The sequence below is a fragment of the Sciurus carolinensis genome, chromosome 18 (genome assembly GCF_902686445.1).
Source record: "Sciurus carolinensis chromosome 18, mSciCar1.2, whole genome shotgun sequence".
Lineage (NCBI taxonomy): Eukaryota > Metazoa > Chordata > Mammalia > Rodentia > Sciuridae > Sciurus > Sciurus carolinensis.
In genome coordinates, this window is record NC_062230.1 from 39,903,494 (window position 1) to 39,922,096 (window position 18,603).

The window sequence follows — 18,603 nt, forward strand, 5'->3', positions numbered from 1 at the left end:
TGGGAGCCAAGGGGGTGGTGAGCCTCCTCCCTGCAGGGAGAAAGGTCCCCCAACCCCTCTCCCTCAATGCGTTTTCTGGGTATACCAATGTCCTCAGGGCCACATGTAACCCCCAGCCCCACTCATGGCCACAGTCCTGTGCAGCTTTTATTTCAATCAGGAAGTAATCAAATAAATCTATATACAGTTTAAAAACAGTAGAAAAGGTAAGTAAAAAGGCCCATAATCCAACTGGCATGGGGACAAAGGGTGGGCTGGGCAAGCGTCGTACCTGGCACCCAGAGAGGAGCCTGGGCGTTGCCCTAGCCACAATGAGAGAGGGTCGAGTTGAGTAAAGGGAGGCTCATGGAGTGCAGGGCAGGAGGGCACTGCCTGGCCATGTGACTCTGTCTACCTGCCCCTACAGGGTAGGAAAAGCTCCAGGGCCACCCCCTGTGGCCAGCTTGGCTCAGACAGGGCCACCGGAAGCAAAGGTCTGGTCTGGAGTCTGTTAGCATGTCCAAACCTGCAAAGAAAGGTCTGTGTTTCAGGTGCCACTGTGGGCCCAAGGACACTTGTCAGTCATACCTGCCCTCCACTGGTACTTACCTGGAACCACTAGCTCCTTACCCTCTATGTCCCTCCATTCTGTGCAGCCCCTTGAATGGTCTAGAGTCATAGACACTGACCTTCACAGTGCTATCCACAGCTCCTGAGAAGAGCCGGCCCCGGGACACAGCCAGTGCGGTCACACTACCCTGATGGCGCAGTAGAGTCTGGGTGCAGATCATGTTATCCATGCTCCAGACCTAGGGAGTACAGGGGATGTGAGGGCCCACCCAAGCCCAGATCTCCTCCCCCTGTGCCTCCTGTTGCTGCTGGGCCAGCATGTACCCTGAGGGACCGGTCATAGGATGCACTGAAGACTTTGGTCTGGTCTGGTGTCGAGATGACCGCCAGGGCATACACGGTGCCCACATGGCCTGTTAGGGTCCGCACCTGCTCCTTGGATTCGATATCCCATACCTGAAGGAGGCAGGCACAGGTGGGTCAGAGACAGAGATCCAGAATGAGGAGGGGAAGATGGGCCCTGAGTCAAGCCTGCCCCTGGGTACTTGGCCCTTACATGGATGAGGTTCTCATAGGTGCCACAGACAATGTGGTGATTCGTCACAGCGATGGAGTAGACGCTGCCACCAGACGTCTGTAGGACGTGGATGCAGTCGAGGGTCCGGATGTCCCAGATCTATGGGCAAGTGTCCCCACTTGGTCCAGGCCAGGGGCCTCACGCCCAAGGTCTCTGAAGCTCAGATACTAAGAGGCAGCCTGCCCCACCCACCCAGGGTGTGTATAATTGTAGGGGCAGGGCAGAGGGAGTGCTCAGGGATGGCCTGGAAAGTGCAACAGAGGGCAAGGTCTTGCCAACAGGGGGTAGCTTGGCACACCTTGATTGTCTGGTAGGAGCCACTGTACAAGTAGCTCTGGGCTGCCACCAGGGCCCGCACCCAGTGGTTGAGGCCTGTGAGCTCCTTCTTCAACTTTAGCTCAGTACCCACGATGTCCCAGACCTGTGGGGATGGCTGTGAGCACAGGCTGCATCAGTGCCCAGTGCCCTGATGCTGTGCACATGCAGGTGCACCCTTGCCTGTACCTTAATGGCCTTCAGGGAGCCACTGAAGAGCATGTTGTGGGAGGACACAAGTGTGCACACAGGGTTGTCGTGGGCCCGGATGGTGTTCACTTTCTGCAGGTTCTGGATATCCCATACCTACAGGGGTGATGGCGAGCCTTAGGACAGTCAAACCAGGAGCTGGGCCTCCTTCCCCTGTGCCGCCCCACAGGCCCTACTCACAATGATAGTGCAATCTGCAGAGCCACTGTAGAGTTTGCACCTGGGAGAGCAGAGCCAACACATGAGGGTAAGGGAAGGTACCATCCTTTCTGACACTGCCCTGGCTAGGGCCAAGTGAACCTGCATCTTGGCCTAGTGCCAGAGCCACTGCCATTCCTGAGCCATAGCCACAGTGTGTGTGGAGCCTTGGAAAGTAGCAGCCTAGCTCCTGGTGCCTGCCTGGCAAGCATCTGATAGCCAAGCTGGGGAAGTCACCAGCCATTAGCCCCACTGCCAGTCAAGCTGCTGCATCCAGTGAGTGAGCACCTCTGCCTCTTGATATATATTCACACACACATTAGGCCCACACACAGCCTCCCAACACAGGACCAGAAGTCAGGGCCAGAGAAGAGGCCACCCAGGGACAAGGTAGCCAGGAGGTGCTCCATGGACCTGTGCCTAGAGCTGTATCAGGGCTCTGACTTGCCAGTGATGCTGATCTCCTGCCTCTGCCCTCTAAGAGTCATACCTCTAGTGTCCAGCCACAGAAGGAGCACCAGGGTTAGGGCCAGGACTGCGTGGAGGCCAGAGCACCAACACAACTCCAGAGACAGAACGACTTCCCAGGGATCCAGCACTGCTAAGGGCTGAGGGTGCCCCAAGGTAGGACAGATAGTCACATGGGCTGAGCTCATAGCCCATGGGGCAGCAGCAGTGTCTCCTGCCTTCGGTCAGTGGGCGCACATGTCTGGACTCACCCCTGGATGCAGAGAGCTAGCACAATGCCATCATGGCCCTCCAGTGTCTTCTGGCACTTGTAGGTGGTACAGGTGTCCCACACCTGCAGAGACCAGGGTCAGAGTAGATCCCAGCAGGGTCAGCCCATTGCCAAGGGGCAGGATGGCAGGATAAAGAAGTCAGCCATCCTGGGGAAAAGGCCCTGCCTGGGAAGAACCCAGCCCACCTTGATGGTCTTGTCAGAGGAACCACTGAAGAGCAGGTCACCCATGGAGTAGACACAGAGACACCAGACAGGGCCCTGGTGGCCGACAAAGGTCCCTTTGCACTTGAAGATCTGCTGAGGGTCATAGGCTGCAGATGGGAGAAGCTGGTGAGGGACCCACAGGGGTCCAGGGTATAGCAGGTGGAAGCAGCAGGGGGCCATAACTCACATCCTAGGATGCCCATGTTCAGCCGTGCATTGATGTGGGACAGCTCATCCTACAAGGCCGAGAACAGAAGGGAGAGTGGTAAATAGAGCTGCCATGACTCTGGTGGCAGCCATGAAGCACCCAGACCTGGCCTGGGTCAGGTGGCAGCAGCCCTCACCTGAACAGACTTCTAACCCAGCTAATGGAAACAAAGGCCAGAAGGGAGGCCTGCCTGCTGGGGCCCCACCTTCCTGCATCTCACCCACCTGCATGCCCAGTCAACTCACATTCAACATGGATGCATCCCTCCGGAATTCCATGAGGTCCTCGCTGAGTTTGCTCTGATTCTCATCCAGGACATCTGCACAGTAGGAGAGAGGGTGTCACTGGCATCAGGAGCAGTGGCTGGCAGCACCCTGTACCCTGCACCCTCCGGGCTGGCCCTCACCAAACTTGAGCTCGAGGCTCTTCTCTAGCTGGTCAATCTTCTCAGAGAGCTTGCCCAGCATGGAGCGCAGGAAGGCTATCTCCTGGTCCTTTTGTGCCAGGGCCACATGCATCTCGTGGAAGCGGTCATCTGTCTGCTGCAGGAACTCCTTCAGGCCCTCAAACCGGCACGTCTCTAGGTGTGTCTCATATGTATCCTGGTTCCCAATGAAGGTGCACCTGGAGGGACAGGACAGCTGTCCACCTGCCTGCCTGCCAGGACCCCTTCCTTGGCTTCCCTGACCCCAGGAATCCCTTAAGAATCTTCCACTGCTGTAGCCACCACACCCCAGATTCAGCTGCCCTCCCACCTGCCTGACCTCTACTACACACTTCATAAGAGAAATGCAAACATGCACCCGCAAAGCTCTTTAAGGCTTCCTCCCACCCTGAAAATAAAACCCACACTCCTTATTGGCCTCCCTGCCCTGAAAAGCTGAGCTTCGGCCTCTTCTCCCACCCCCACCTCCCTGTCTGATGGCAGCTCCAGTCAACCGCTTGAATCTACTCCTGTGTGCTCCCTCCCTGACACCCCCAGGTCCTTGGCCTATTTAAGTGGGCTCGAGTCTCCACGGTACCTGGACCTCAGCCGTGATGACAGTCATCAGTGTGGCTCCTGGCTAGGTCGGTCACCTCGGGAACCGGCACACGGGGCTCTCAGTTGAGGTGTGCTGAGGAGTGTGACCCCTACCCACGCCTGTGCCCCCACTCACCCGTACTTGAGTGAGGACACTTGATGTGCTCGCATTCTTTGAGGTGGGCCTCCAGGTTCATCTTGAGGAGGGGTGGGCAGCTGGGATTGTTGGGGCAGCGCACAGGCCTGTAGTCACAGCTGCCCTCGTGGTCCCTGTACAAGAGCAGGACATGGGGCACGTGGAAGGCTAAGCCAGAGCCACATGCAGCCCCCAGAGAAGCAAAGGTGCTCAGGACTCCCTGGGGTCTGGGGGGGTACTTACTTCCGGGCACTGAGCTTTATGGTGAAGGGGCACCCCCGGGGTCCACCTCGAAGACACTGGGTTTCCCTGCACCCACCACACGACAGCCGTGCCTGCAGTGGATGAAGAGCTCCCCGATCTGTTCGGCTACCGCGATGTTGTTCACCACCACTGTCAGCTTGGCATTGTCCACGGGACACTTCTCTGGGGAAAGAGGGAATGCTGATCCCACAGTCTGCCCAGCAACCCCTTCCCTGGCAGCTCCACCCAGTGCAGAACTGAATACCAGTGAGGCTGGAGGGTGCAGTGGCAGGACCAGGTAGGTATGAGCCCACTGGGTATCTGACCCACCCATCAATGCCTGGCACAGGAACAGGTGCAGGGCTGGGTCACCCAGGTAGTGACAGGGGTCTCTCAGATGACATAATAAAGTCTTAAGCAGGGTCAAGGGGCGAGGGACAAGGCATGAGGAAGCGGTCAGTCTGGGTGGCAGCACTATGGGACCAGCTACAAAGGGGGTCGGAACAGATGCTACGGGATGGAGGTCCCAAACAGAGCGCTGACTCTGGGAGGCCCACCCACACCCACTGCAGTAGGGACTCAAGACACTGGGAGTTCTGGGTCTCCCTGCTCCACTGTGGAGCTCCTGAGCTTGGGCTTCAGTGCTGGCAGCACCACCACAGTCCCCACAGAGGAAAAGCATGCTTGGACTCTGTGGGAAGGACCAGGGAGAAACCAATAGCCTCTGCTGAGTGGCCAGGGCCAAGGGCTACAGAAGAGACTGGGGCTGCCCTCCCCAGCTGGGGAATGATGTGGTTGGGTCTGGGGAAGAGGGAGGGACCTACCTGACTTCAAGGCGCATCTCCTACAGAACGTGTGCTGCAGGGATAAAAGGCAGACTTGGGGGATGGCTGTAGTCTTCTTCACCCCAAGTCAAAGCCAGTATAGCCCAGGGTTCATCCCACTCTTTGCCCCACACCAGAGAAGGCACCTGCTAGGCAGCCAGACCAGGCCTGTGATCCAGGCCAAGGCTCCCGGGAAGGGGACCAGCAGCTGGGGTGGGGAGGGAGGGTACACAGGCAGCCTCACCCCACATGTGGTGATCACGGGGTCCTTGAACACACCACAGCAGAGTTGGCAGCACAGCTTCACTGAGGGCTGCTCAGCAAATACCAGTGGCTCCTGAACCAACAGGCAAAGGGTAGGAGAGCAGGAGGTGAGCTGGGTGCTGACAGGGCGAAGAGACCCCAGTCACACCACCAGGCTGCCTGGCCCACGCTGTCCAGGTCCCAAGCTGTTCTCTGGGCCTGGAGGCACCTCAGCTGGGATGTCCTTAGACAGACTGCTGGGGCCTGGGGGGTCTTAGAGGACCAAGGAGGGAAAGCAGGGGGTGAGGGCCCCTGCCAAAGGCAGAACTCAAGCAGGGTGGACCGTGTCCAGCAGTGCAGACGCTGCTACACACACTGTTTGAGCCAGTTCTTGCCTGCCTCTCTTCCCGGGATGAAGACCAAAAAGACTCCCCCACCCCCCACCCATTCCACCTTCCCACTGCCCTTCCCTGGGAGTAGAAAAACTGTACCTGGGGGACCCAGCCTGACTGCTCAAGTTCTGACATGGACCAGAGAGGACCAAAACTCCTGACCAGACCGGATCCACTCTCTCACTGTGAGCTAGGCTGGTAAGGCCCAAGGACCAAATGCCCCTGGCCCCAGAGCACAGGGACAGTTCTGGAAGACCCTCTGCACTGAGCCCCTGCACCTACCGGCTCCTCTTCCTCCTCCGGCAGTGAGAACGTGGAGCGCAAGGACATGCTGGACTCGGAGTGCAGGGAGCGGACGGAGATGGCCGAATCGGAGCGGCGAGGAGTGCTGATGGGGGGCTGCACGGAGAGAAGCTGTTCATCAGGGGCTCCGTGCAGGGTCTGTGCAGGGGAAATGGGCCCAGCCTTGCAGAGACTGGGGGGAGCAGTGTCCCTGGGCTACCCGTGAACTAGCGGGTGTTTTTGTGGGGGGGCCACGAGGGGTGCACTGGGAGCTGGTGCAGCCTCTGGTCCCCCGCCACCCGCTTAATCAGCTGGCCACAGTCCCTGGTGCTGGGCTGCCCACTTAGGACTGCCAACTTTCTTTGTGTAAATGGAGAGACTTCCTGCTATTCAATTCTACGAGGACACACTCGGGCTGCTTCCTGCTTCCCGTGAGGGAATGTAGGCTGCAGAGGGGGTGCCTCCGCCAGCCAATCCTGGGCAGCAGAGAGCCCCTGCAGTACTGGACGCAAAGGAATAGAAGGCTGGTGTGGGAGTGGCTGCTGGGCTTCAGGTGCCTACTAGGCTCAGCAGCCTGCTTAGCGTCCTGTCCAGGGGACTCTAGGCCCAGCCTAGAAGGCTAGCAGGAAAGTCAGGGATAGGTCCCCAGCAAGCCCTGTCTGAGCCTCCTGAAAGCAAGCCAGGGACTCCCTCAGGTGCCTGTCTGTGCCTGAGCAAAATGAGGGCTTGGGGGGGAATTCCAGAAGGGGACAGGTACTGTTCCTTCCTCCTTTCTGGACCTGGAAAACTTCTAGAAGTTAACAAGAGCTGATGCTCCCTGGGCTGACAGAAGCTTGCAGCCACATTCCTTGAGCCACTACCCTCAGGAAACAGCATGTGCACACTGTAGGTAGTACCCTAGGCCTGGGCCCAGCTGCTTCTCTGCAAAGCCTCTGTGCAGCATGGAGGCTATGAGGTTGATCATCTCCCTACCAGCCTGGGTGTGAAACCCCATGGTACAGAGGCACAGCCAGTCCCAGGGTCAGACGTCCCCTAGGAGGTGATGCAGCCATATCCATGGGCCTCCCTCACTAGGATAGTGTCCCAAGTGGCTTGTCTACATGGCAATGCCAACCTAAGGAACAGAGGGGAAAGTCAGAAGAAGTGGTCAGACATCCCCATGGGTGGCAACGGAAAGCAGAGCAGTGAGAGCAGAACCAGAAGGGAGCAGCCACGGAGCTCTGCTCTCCTCTGCCTGCCCTTGGTGGGCTTCTCTCAGGATCCAACTCTCCTGAGCACAGGGGTAGGCAGGAAGCTGCCCACAGGCCCAGAGCAAACACAGAAGATGCCCACATTTCTTTCAGGGTACTATGATCCACTGGATGCTCTGTGATTATCTGAAACCAAAGGAACAGGGAATTTACTTCCTCCAAGGCCCAGGCAGGCTGGTCAGAGGTCATGGATGGAGACGGAGGTAGGCAGAGGCCCACGGGCTACAGGTCTACCTGACTCCTCCTTGGGGTCTCCTGCAGTAGCTGGCACACAGCACGTGTGCCTGTTCGGCTGACTAAAATGTTTTCTTTCTATTAAAAAGGAAAACAAGTCCTGGCCTCTCAGTGTGAGAAGGCTTTGGTGCTGAGGCCTGGCTGAGCGGGAGAACCAGCCAAAGGCCGTCAGCAGAGCTGCTAAGCTGGCAAGATGAGGTAAAGCAGAGAGCCAGCACAGAGGAGGGCCAGCTGTTCCAGCACCCATGGGCCCCAGGCCTGCTGGGGTCGGCCTCTTTCCTCTGGCAGGCCCGGAGCCCAGAAATGAGTACCAATGACCCAACTGGCAGGGAATGGCCAGCATGACCCTGGCGACTGTGTGGGGCAGCAGCAGCTAGCCCAAGTGTCCTGAACCCCTCCTTCCCTAACATGGCCAGCACCCTCACTCAGCAGGGGCGGTCTCACAGACCCCCTACTTCTGCTGACCCCACAGCTTAGGTTGATGCACTTTTCCTCACCTGCTATGTCTCTTTCCCCAGTTGGGACCCATCCCTCAAATCCCTGCTTACTCAGAAATCCATTCTCTCTACTCAGCAGCAGAGGAAGTTTCAGAAACATGGGTTTTACCTGGTCACCCTCCTGACTGAATCTTCTATGGATCCCATCTCACTCAAGGTAGAGTCTAATGTGTCTTGTCCTGGCCTTTAAGTGCCACGCCCTCCAGTTCCTGGTCATGGGAGCCTTCTTTCTGTCCTAGGGACTTGCTGACTGTGCTCAGGCCTCAGGGTGTCTACACACTGTTCACTCTGCCCTAGTGTCAGCACCTCTTGGGCCCTAGGCCCCAGGAAAGAGGGCCTATAGGAGGGTGGGGACCTACCATGCCGTCCTCCTCATCCCGTGGGGAGTAGGCGAGGGTGCTGGAAGAGGAAGGTGTTCTGCGGTGCTGCTTGTATGTGCTGGAACCATCAGCTGCCAAGAAAAGAGAGAGGTGCCAGGGGCTATGGATGTGGGCTGCTGCAGGAAGGCCTGACAGGCAGCATGTGGGTCCCTGTGGCTGCTTCTAGCTCTTGGCCTTCTCCAGGGCCGAGAGGGTGCAGTGACAGGGTGTGGGTAGCTGGAGTTGCCTCCCAACATCAAGCAGTGGCGCCGCTCGCCCTGCTCCTGGACTGCCCCAGCACTGAATCTGGACACTCCTGGCTCCAGCCCTGCCTACCCCTGGGAGGGGTCTTCTTTTAGAGCTTCCACAGGGCCCCATCGCCCTAACCTGACGTGGGCTACTCCATGCCCCAGTGAGGTACACGGCCAGTACCAAGTGACCACACCTCAGATCACGGGCAGGAGTGCATACACCTCATTTGACCTAACTGCCAGGTGAGCCGTCTGACAGCCCTGGTTCAGAAACAGGCATAGGCAGGCCAAGGGCGTGCAGTAGGGCCAGGACAGCATGCTGACAGTCTGGGTCCTCCCATTCCTTTTCCTGGCACAGCCAGAACCAGGAAGCAGCCCCAGCTGTTTTAACTCCCCCGGTGAAGGTGCTGAGGCATCCTCCTTCCTCCTGCCCACAATACCCATGCTTGGCCTGGGCCAGAGGACAGGACTGCCCTGAGAAGCAGGGCTGGGAAAAGTCACCTTGTGGGCTCTACATTCTTTCCACTGGATGCAAGGGAGTGGCTGCTACCAACTTCAGGCTCAGTCAGGTCCAGATGTCACAACAACCAGCCCCAAAGGCCTCAGGTCAAGATCAGGCCTTCAACTACTTGCCCTGTGACTGGGCCTCTTTTTCCCTATCTGTCACAAGAGTGGCCAGATTGGGCTGGCATTGTAGCTCAGTGGTACAGCACTTACCCAGCATGTGTGAGGCACTGGGTTCGATTCTCAGTACCACAAATAAATAAATGAATAAAATAAAGGTCCATCAACAACTAAAAAAAATAAAAATGAAAAAAGAGTGGCCATATAAGGCAACTGCTCTGCCTTGCTGCTGAGTTCCAACACACTCTTGTCACCAGGCACAAGGGTGCAACAGCCCACATCCCTCTCTGTTCCCAGGGCTTTTGACAGCTGTAATAGGCACTGTGTGCTCTCCAAGGGTAGATGGACATTCTCTTGGGTGGGCAATTAGGGGTGACATTTTCTTTTTTCCTTAGAAAAAACCTGTATGAGCAGAAAAGTAGCCTTTTCAGAGCTCCTAAGGGTCACCCAGCAGCAAAAGGAACTGTAACGCGAAGGCACACAAGGTCTATCCAGAGAAGACCACGGAAAGGCAATTAAAAACAAATTAGCCAGGTGTGGTGGCACACACCTGTAATCTCAGTGGCTCAGGAGGCTGAGGCAGCAGGATCACAAGTTCAAAGCCGGCCTCAGCAAAAGCGAGGTGCTAAGCAATTCAGTGAGATCCTGTCTCTAAATAAAATACAAAATAGGGCTGGGGATGTGGCTCAAGTATTCCTGAGTTCAATCCCTGGTACCAAAAAAATAAAAACAAAACAAAACAATTAGCTGGCACACACCTAAGAGCACAGTGCCAGGGCTGGGTTGTGGCTCAGTGGTGGAGCACTCGCCTAGCATGTGTGAGATACTGGGTTCAATTCTCAGCACCACATGTAAATAAATGAATAAAATAAAGGTTCAACAACAACTAAAAAAATTTTAAAAAATAAAAAGAGCACAATGCCAGAAAGGCAAGAGAACACACTCCTGCCCAGAACCCTGGCTCTGAAAGAGGGCCCCGGCCCCCACATCTTTGGGAAGGACACTGTCCATCTGCAACTCCCTACAATCTTCAGACCAAGTGCTGGGGCTGAGGTCCATGGACCCCATGACACTCATGACCCACTGGAGGCTAGAAGACAGCCTGAGGACAGCCAGTCCCAGGGGAGGAGAGAAGAAAGGTGGGCTGGTGGTGCCGCCAGTGAAGTCAGAACAGCCCTCCTTGGAGAGGTGCCGGGAAGAGAGGGAAGGACAAGGCCAGGGCATGGGCGAGAAGAATGCACAGCAGAGGCTGAGGTGCTGAAGCAGGGTGGCCTGGCTCCCACCCAGTCAGGAGACTTGGCAAGCAACAGAGGCCGGAAGCTGACAGTGCCTTCTCCTGCCTCACCAGAGAGGTCTGGCCTGGGAGAGGCCAGGCGACTCGACTCACAGGCTCACCTTTTGTGATGGTGGTGACAGCGGAGAAGGCGGGTCCAAAGGTTGTTTCCATTCTGGTCTAGGAGAGAAGGAGGGCCTTGGCCTTGTCCCCGGAGGGAGTGTGGACATGCACTAACACACTTACCCGCAGACGGGCGTGCTTATGTAGGGATACCCAGCACCATGCTCGGGAGGCATCCCCGCCTGCAGGCCTGCTGGGCAGGGCTACTCTGGAAGCTCTGCAGTCATGTCAATGACTGGAGCATGGGGGTATGAAGAGGGCAGACCCTCACCCTTGGGACACCCCTTACCCCGGTGCTGAGGTCTGGGGAGGGAAGGTTGGCAGGCGCCCCAGAGAAGCGGTTGTAGCGGGCGCTCTTGCCTGTGCTCATGCTCTAGAGAGGCATCCAGGGTCCTTGGGCAGCATTCCCTGTGGATGGAACAGAAACGAGGGGCTGAAAACTGCCAGCCTGGGTCCTGGCTGTCAGACAAGTTGCCCCCCACGACAGGCCTGCTCCAGCTGGTGCTCTACCTCTAACACCAACTTTCAGGCAAGAGCCCTTCTGCACCCTCCAGCCCCAGGTGCAGGCAGGTGGGCCCTCAGTTTCACCAGTCCTCAAAGCCTAGCCCTCTTAGAAAGCCCATCCAGCTCTGCTCCAGAGGTAGGGAGTCCCCCACTTGTGCTGTCACAGCTGGTCACTTCTAAGCAGGTCACTCTGTAGGCTGAATGGACCTGAGGCCAAGGCTGGGGCTCAGTGGGCATTCTCCACCAGCCCACTGGGCTTGGTCCAGGGTGTAACACATATGAGGGCCTAGTCACATGGGGACCAGGCAAGATGGATGTGCTTCTTGCCATGATAGGTACTATCAGGACCTGGCCAGACCAGGAGAACCCATGAGGTGAAATAGCTGGAGCCCAACTTTGCCCACACACCATCACATGAAGAAAGTCACAGAAAAGAGAGGAGCCTCAGCTTTTGACCCCATGCAGGTCACCCACACCCCCAACTGTGTCACTCAGGGCTCAAGTGCTGGGGTGGCAGGGAGAAGGTATGTGGGATGCATAGGAGGTCCATCAATGATAGGAGTCTGAGGTGGGCCCGAGCAGATCTCACCCTCAGCAGCCCAGACCTAGGACACCTGCAGGGAAGAAGGAAGATTAGGCAAAAGGGAAAACCCAGATAACAGGTCATACTCAGGACAGGTCCTGGCAACAGATCTGTCTAGGGCTGAGACCATCCCTTCCTTGTGGCAGCCCAGCCACATCCCTGCAGGGGTATAAGCACTGCCATTGGACACCCCCTCCCAAGCAGTCTCTCCACTCGCAGGAGCCTAGAAGCAAGGAGTCCATGAAGGTGGTGCTGGGACGATACCCTATCCTGCCACAGAGCAGCAGCTGTGGTTAGAGTCAGCTGTGGTTAGATCTCGCCATGGGGAAGAAGGTCACACGCCAGGACCGCACCATGAGGCACACATGTGCACACCCCCTGGAGGCCACCATAGCACCTGTGCTCAGTGACTTCAGAATTAGCTTTCTCCTTGGGGGCATGGCAGCAGAATGCCCACCTCAGGGTCCAGAGCAGAAGAGCAACCAGTTCCTGAGAAACCAGTCCCAGTCCACCAAGAAGGTGGGAGAGACAGTTACTGCCCCAATGCTCTGAGAATACAGCACTGCTTCCAGCACCTTGCCCTCCTCCCACCCCTGTCACCTGCCATCGCACACACCTGGTTCCATCATCTCCTCCATCCCACTGTACCAGCCCTATTACCCAGCAGGAGACATCCCACCCAACACCCCCAGTACCAGCTGTAACTCCAGGGCTTGGCTGTGTGCCTCAAACTGGGCTCTCTGGGGAAGGGCAGCTGAGGTATCCCTGGGGCAAAGATGTAAATGTTGCTTGTTCTGCTCCCACATGCCTCTGCTCCCAGCCCACAGAACCACAGCTGGCCTCCTTGCTAATCAGGAAGGTCCAGGACAGCTGGCCAGGGGTTCAGCTTGCTACCCAGACACCCTGAATCCAGGTCCTCGAGGACTTGCAACATCAGCACAAAAGGCTCAGCCTTCTGTGGGACTGAGGTGGCTCACAGGGCAGCATTAGGAGACACTGACCTGGATTTCACAATCCCATCTGCTCTCTTCTCACTGCTAGCTTCCAGGGCTACGAGGCCAGCTGCAAGCTCCAGCGGCTGTGACCCCAGCAGGTACTCCCCAGGTTCACAGACAAGCTGTCTGCCCAGGGGGCCAGCCCAACACCCCACCCGTTGTTCCAGGCTGTGAAAGCAGGGACTGGCTTCTCCCTCACTCTGAGGTGAGGTAAACAGAAAGGCACGCAGGGCAACATGCAAATCAGCCGGAAAGTCCCAAAGGCCAATAGCGGCCAGGGACACAGCAACGACACAGCGACACAGCGGCGGGGGAACTTACAGGACTGGCCCGGAAGCCACGCAGGGAAGGAGGGAGGCAGACTGCTGGGTCTGGAAAGTCGTTTCCCAGATCACAAGGGTCCAGACTCAGCCAGGGACTGGGGGTAGGCGGGACCCTGGCTGGAGTCCAGCACCCCCATCTGTGTGCCCCGCCTGGAAGGCAGCAATCCATCATCAGCATCTCCAGATTGAGCAAGATGTTGAGGCTCCCCTCAGCCCAGTCCCCCCAGGGACTGATTTTGCAATAACAGTCTTCCCCAGGGTCCTGGGGCCCAGGCTCCAGACAGCAGAGAATGCCCTGCAGGACAAACCTCTGGGAGGCAGGTGCTGAGCAGCTCAGCACCCAGCTGGCTGGCAGGACAGGAAAACTGTGCCCTGGGTATGCCTGGCCCCCCAGAGTGGGAGTGGAGTGCCTGTTCCCCACGCTCTGCTGAGGTTCTCGGTGGGCAGGAAGTCGTCATCCAGAGTAAGAATTTGCCAGTGGTTCTCTGCCTCCTGGAAGCCTGGCCTCTCCTGCCTTCCAGTTCCCAGTGCTGGGGAGTGGGAAACAGCCTTCCTCAGGGCTGCTTCCCTTTCCATAGTAGGAAAAGCCTTAGGGAGTAGGCTGAGAAAGGGCTTTCCCCATCAGTTCCCCTGCCCCTCCTTTCCAAGTCCAAGGACCACCTGTCAGTCAGTCTGTCTGTCTGCAAGGAAAAGAACAGGGACTTTTGTTTTTTTTGTGTGGTACTAAGAATTGAACCCTTGAACCCAAGGGTGCTCTACCACTGAGTTATATTCCCAGTCCTTTCCAACTTTATTCTGAGACAAGGTCTCATTAAGTTACCCAGGTTAGACTTGAACTTGTGATCCTCCTTTCTCAGTATCCTGAGAATTACAGGTGTGCACCACAGCACCCAGTAGGACTCTATCTTTTAAAGAGAAAAGACCCCAGAAGAAATGGTGCTGTCCCCCCTGGCTGTTACCAGTTGGTAAGTGTGACCTGAGGCTGCTTAGGGTTCTGCCAGGGCAAGGCAGGGTTGGGTAGGTAGGTGTGTGGACACAGGGCAGGGCAGTCTCTCTCCTCCTCTACTCTGCTCTGCCATGCCCTCCACCTGGGGCCACCTCACTTGAGTCTGGGGTAGAGACCCAGAGATTTCCACCCACCCATATCCACATTCAAGGGAGCTCCTCAGACCTGGGGGCTCTCCCTGGCCAATAAGACCTTCCTCCCTGCACACACAGAATGCAGCAGACCCCCTTCTAGAAAGCCTAATCAGGAGGGTAAGGCCCACTCCTTTCACCCCTAGGAGGAGTCTAAGGCTTGAAGTCCCATAGCACAGATCTGCTGGGGTATCGTCCTTGCAGAGTGGGGGTAAGAGACAGGTCTCTACTCCTTTTCCCTTGGGACAAACCCTGAGGAGATCTGGGTCAGGCAGGTGGAATGGACAGCCTAGGTGGGCCCTGTTGGAGAGTGGGGCAATGGAGGGGGTCTGCAGATCCAGATCCTGGTAAGGCCAAGCCCACCCTTAAAGCACTCTTTCTGCAGTCCAGAGGGGTGGGGATAGGGGTGGCCCTGTCCATTGAGCAGCAATGTGCTGAGCCCTGAAGGAAGCAGGCACACCCTGAGAAGAGCCTAGGATGGCTCCACAGGCTTCAGCAAGCCTGAGCTGTGGCTGGCTGACTGGCTGGGCTACACCCAAAACTCCAAGGATAGCTCTTCAAATCATGGAGCCAGCCTAGGGCCCACAGGCTGTTCCACAAACTGTCCAGCCCCTGGGTCAGCCCCTGCCTTAGCTTTCCTGGACCAAGCCCAGACACAGCTGCCAAATCCTATAGAAACAGGCCTGGTTGCCATAGCAAAGCCACATGGGCTTCCTTGCCTCTTCCCCCATTGTCCCCTTAGCACATCTTTTCCATCCCAGGCAGGCAGGGTGTAATGTCCAGAATCTCTGCAGCATCCCTCAGAACCTCTGCAGGCCCTGGGCAGAGGCCCAATTGGACTCTCTCCCCTACCAGCCCCCTATCCTGGCCTCTGTCCCTCACCTTGCTATTCCCTGCTTTCTACACTCACAGCCCCAACTGTGTGGAGGCCCGGTTAACAGCCTCCCCTTCCCAGGGCTCTTAATCCAGGCCTTTCCTGCCCAGGCCAAACCTCTCCAGCATCCACAGCTCCCTCTGCTGGAGGAAGGGAGCTGCCCTACTCAGCAGTCAGTCTCCAACCTCACTGCAGCGGAAACGGGCTTTGCTGTCCCAACTTGGTCTCAACTTGCCATCCTTTCTTTCCCAGATCTCGATTGTCTATGGTGTGGGGACCAGACACCCCTCAGTCCTTGGTTTCTGCAAGGCTGCCCCTTCTACCTGGGTGCTCCTGGGACAGGTTCACTTCCACTCTATATCCCTCTACTTAGGACTCCCAAGCACCAGGTCCCATGTCATCAGCACCAGCCCTCGGTGACCATTTTCCTTCCTCATCTGCTCACCTGGCAGCATGCTCCTCCAAGGGCAGCCACATTTTTCTACCCTGGGGACTGGCATGCTGGGGAGACAGGGGTATCCGTTAAAGGGCAAGGGGTGGGGTGGGTCCTCCTCCAAGGGTCCCTCCTAACTGAGCCCTCCAGAGGGTTGATGAAGGGCTAGATGCCTACCTATTGGTAAGGTCAGGCCTAGGAGACCTTAGTTCAGAGCAAAGTAAGTCCGGCTGATAGCCTGTGGGATTGGGTACATGCTGGCACTTCACACACATGTTCCCAGAGACAGACAGAGGGTGTCCATCACAGACATGGTGTGTGACAGAGTGGTCAAAGCCACGGCCACAGACTTAAGACATATCTGGGTTAAAATTCCACCTCTGACTCTTAACAAATATGTGACTGGGTTAGTATCTTGCCCTTGGGACCCTGCATTTCTCACCATAAGACAGAGTAAAGATGCATCCACACCTAAAAGGAGCCATAGAGTTAACAAGGTGATTAAGAGAGAAGACTTTGTGGGGCTGAGGTTGTTGTAGCTCATTGGTAGAACGCTTGCCTGGCATGTGTGAGGCACCGGGTTCAATTCTCAGCACCACATAAAATAAATAAATGAATACATACATACATAAATACAGATTAAAGATTAAAAAAAAAAAAAAAAAAAAAAAAAAAGGAGTGAAGGCTCTGCCAACAGTGGCTCCTTTCTGAGAGCTGTGAAAAACCAAGTCTGGCCCTAACCCTAACCCAAGCCCTGTAGCCAGCAAACCTAGGAGCCCCACTGCAGCCTTGAGTCAGCTGAACAGAGCTAAATCAGAGTCTAGGTTGCCTGCTTCTTCTGACCAGCAAAGGCCCCTCTGGCTGCATCTTCTTTCCATTTCCTGCACCAGGCATTTTTTTTAACCAGCCAGCTGGCTGAGGCTCACACCCACTGGGTGCTGGACAGCAAAGACACGCTGGTGACTTTACACGAGTCTGACTCTAGAGGAGCTAGAAGTCTACTATTCTCTATTCAGTCTGCCAAAGGCACTTCTCAGTGGGTACTGAAGACCCTGTTTCCATTCATTTCCAAAGTCCCTGACATACTGCCACAGGGAGGTACTTCAAGGAGACTCCGAGGTTGGGGCACCACCCTGGTTGCTCCTTTTACAACTGTCTCCTCCTCAGTTATGCTGTACATATCCCTTCCTCCCCTGTGGCAGCTTCTAGCTCCCTGAGGCAACAGCAAATAGGCATAGGAACCTCAGGAATCAGGGACTGGGGTTCTATGGAGAAAAGTGAATTCCCAGAGGGTCAAGTAGGGATTTGCATCAGAGGGTGTGTCTGCCACAAATCCTCAGAAAATGGACCTGGGAAGGGAAAGGCCTAAAGGGAAGAAGTTAAGGAGGCCATAGGCCTGTTGAAGGCAAAGGATGAGTAACCCAAAGGAGAGAAGGGGTGTGAGGGGAGGTGAGATGAGGGTACAGATGGGCTGAACAGATGGAACCCCTAAGCCAATGAGTCTTAGGAGTAGGGCAGAATCCCACCTGACTCAGTCCCAGATGACCATCTTGGTCTTGCTCAAGAGGAGGCTTGGGCAATTAGACACAAAGAGGACTAGGTGACAACGGCCCAGACTCTTCATTCTCTTCTCTTTCCACTGAACCCCCAAATCCACCCTCCACATACAAGCAGAAGACCCCCAGACTTACACCTGATCCATCTCCTGAGTTTCAAGTCCTCCTCAGTTTGTAAGCCAAATAAAATTCCCACCCTGCACTGTGAAGTTGACCTCACCTCCTCACCAAGCCCATTCTCACTCTGGGTCTTTGCCCATCTTGCTCCCTCTGCTTGGAATGCTCCTCCAGCAATGTCCCAGGACTGGCGGTCTCTTCACCTGGTCTTTGGCCAACTGTACAGCACTCCTCCCCATTCAGGAGCCCTCAGCTGTCATTTTCTCAGCATCCTGTTTCTCTCATGATACTATAACGACTCCTCATGTTTTTGTGTACTGTCAATCCTTCCCCCCTACTCTAGACCAGGAGTTGTGCCGGGTGGGTTGCAACCCAGGAAACATTTGCCAACGTCTGGAGACATTTCTGTTGTAACTGGGGCTGGGGGATTACTGGCTTCCCGTAAATAGAAATCAGAGATGTTGCTCCACATTCTACAATGCACAGGACAGCCCGTCCAGGCAAAGAACGATTCAGTCCGAACTGTTAATAGTACGGAGGTTGGGGACCCCTGCACCAGCAGGGCTAATGTGGCTGGGATCGCGTCCTGCGCAGTCCCCCAGGCGCCTACGACAGTGCCTGACACCCAAACGAAGCTCAGTAAGTACAAGAAGGACAGAAGAAAGAACGAGGGGATGAAGGACCGCAACAACAGGGGGCCCAGCGGCTAGGCAGATCGACGCACCGACGCGGGGACCCCGGGCGGCCTGGGCCGCGCCCGAGTCCGCCCCGCCGCGCGGCCCCGAGGCGCGAGCCCCCCGGAACTGACACTCACCCGCCCGCGGCTGCCCGGGAGCGGCAGCGCCACCCGTTCGCTTCATCGTGCCCCCGCGGCCGCCGGCCGGGAAAGGGACAGACGCTCGAGCCGGAAGCGCCGGCGCACGGGGCCCGCCGGGACTTGTAGTTCGCAGGTCTAGTGGCCCGGCCGCTGCCTTAAGTGCGGCGCTTCAGAAACGACGACTTCCGGCGGCCCCGAGGCCACTGGGCGTGATTGGCGGCTGCTGAAGCTCTCCAGGTGCAGATCAAAATCTGATTTGCTCTGTGCACCTGTCGCTCACCGGTAGGCTCAACGGCCTCCGCAACAGGGAGGAGCTGGCGGGGCGTCGGTGGTGCAGGCCTGTAGTCCAGGCACTCGTGGGCCAAGGCGGGAGGGTCGAGTTCAAGACCGGCCCGGGCAACCGAGGAGACGTCGTCTCAACAAACAGACAGGAGGAACTTCGGTTCTCAGCCCGAGAGACCGCCTCCAAAGAAATGCTCTGGCATAATTAGTGGAAGCGCGGCTTGATT

The 18,603-nt window shown here is 56.7% G+C and overlaps 1 protein-coding gene across 1 annotated transcript; it reads right to left on the reverse strand.

The window, feature by feature from the left end:
- Positions 1–129: 129 nt before the first annotated feature.
- Traf7 (TNF receptor associated factor 7) lies at positions 130–18,453 on the reverse strand. The gene is given in 22 exon segments (XM_047533251.1): positions 130–505; positions 669–788; positions 874–1,005; positions 1,106–1,225; positions 1,425–1,547; positions 1,631–1,747; positions 1,832–1,871; positions 2,569–2,651; positions 2,775–2,902; positions 2,983–3,031; positions 3,249–3,322; positions 3,410–3,627; positions 4,157–4,294; positions 4,404–4,440; positions 4,443–4,586; positions 5,228–5,261; positions 5,472–5,564; positions 6,145–6,261; positions 8,485–8,576; positions 10,755–10,812; positions 11,045–11,163; positions 18,092–18,453. Coding segments are annotated over 21 exon segments (2,013 nt in total). The 5' UTR covers positions 11,126–11,163; positions 18,092–18,453; the 3' UTR covers positions 130–490.
- Positions 18,454–18,603: the final 150 nt, after the last annotated feature.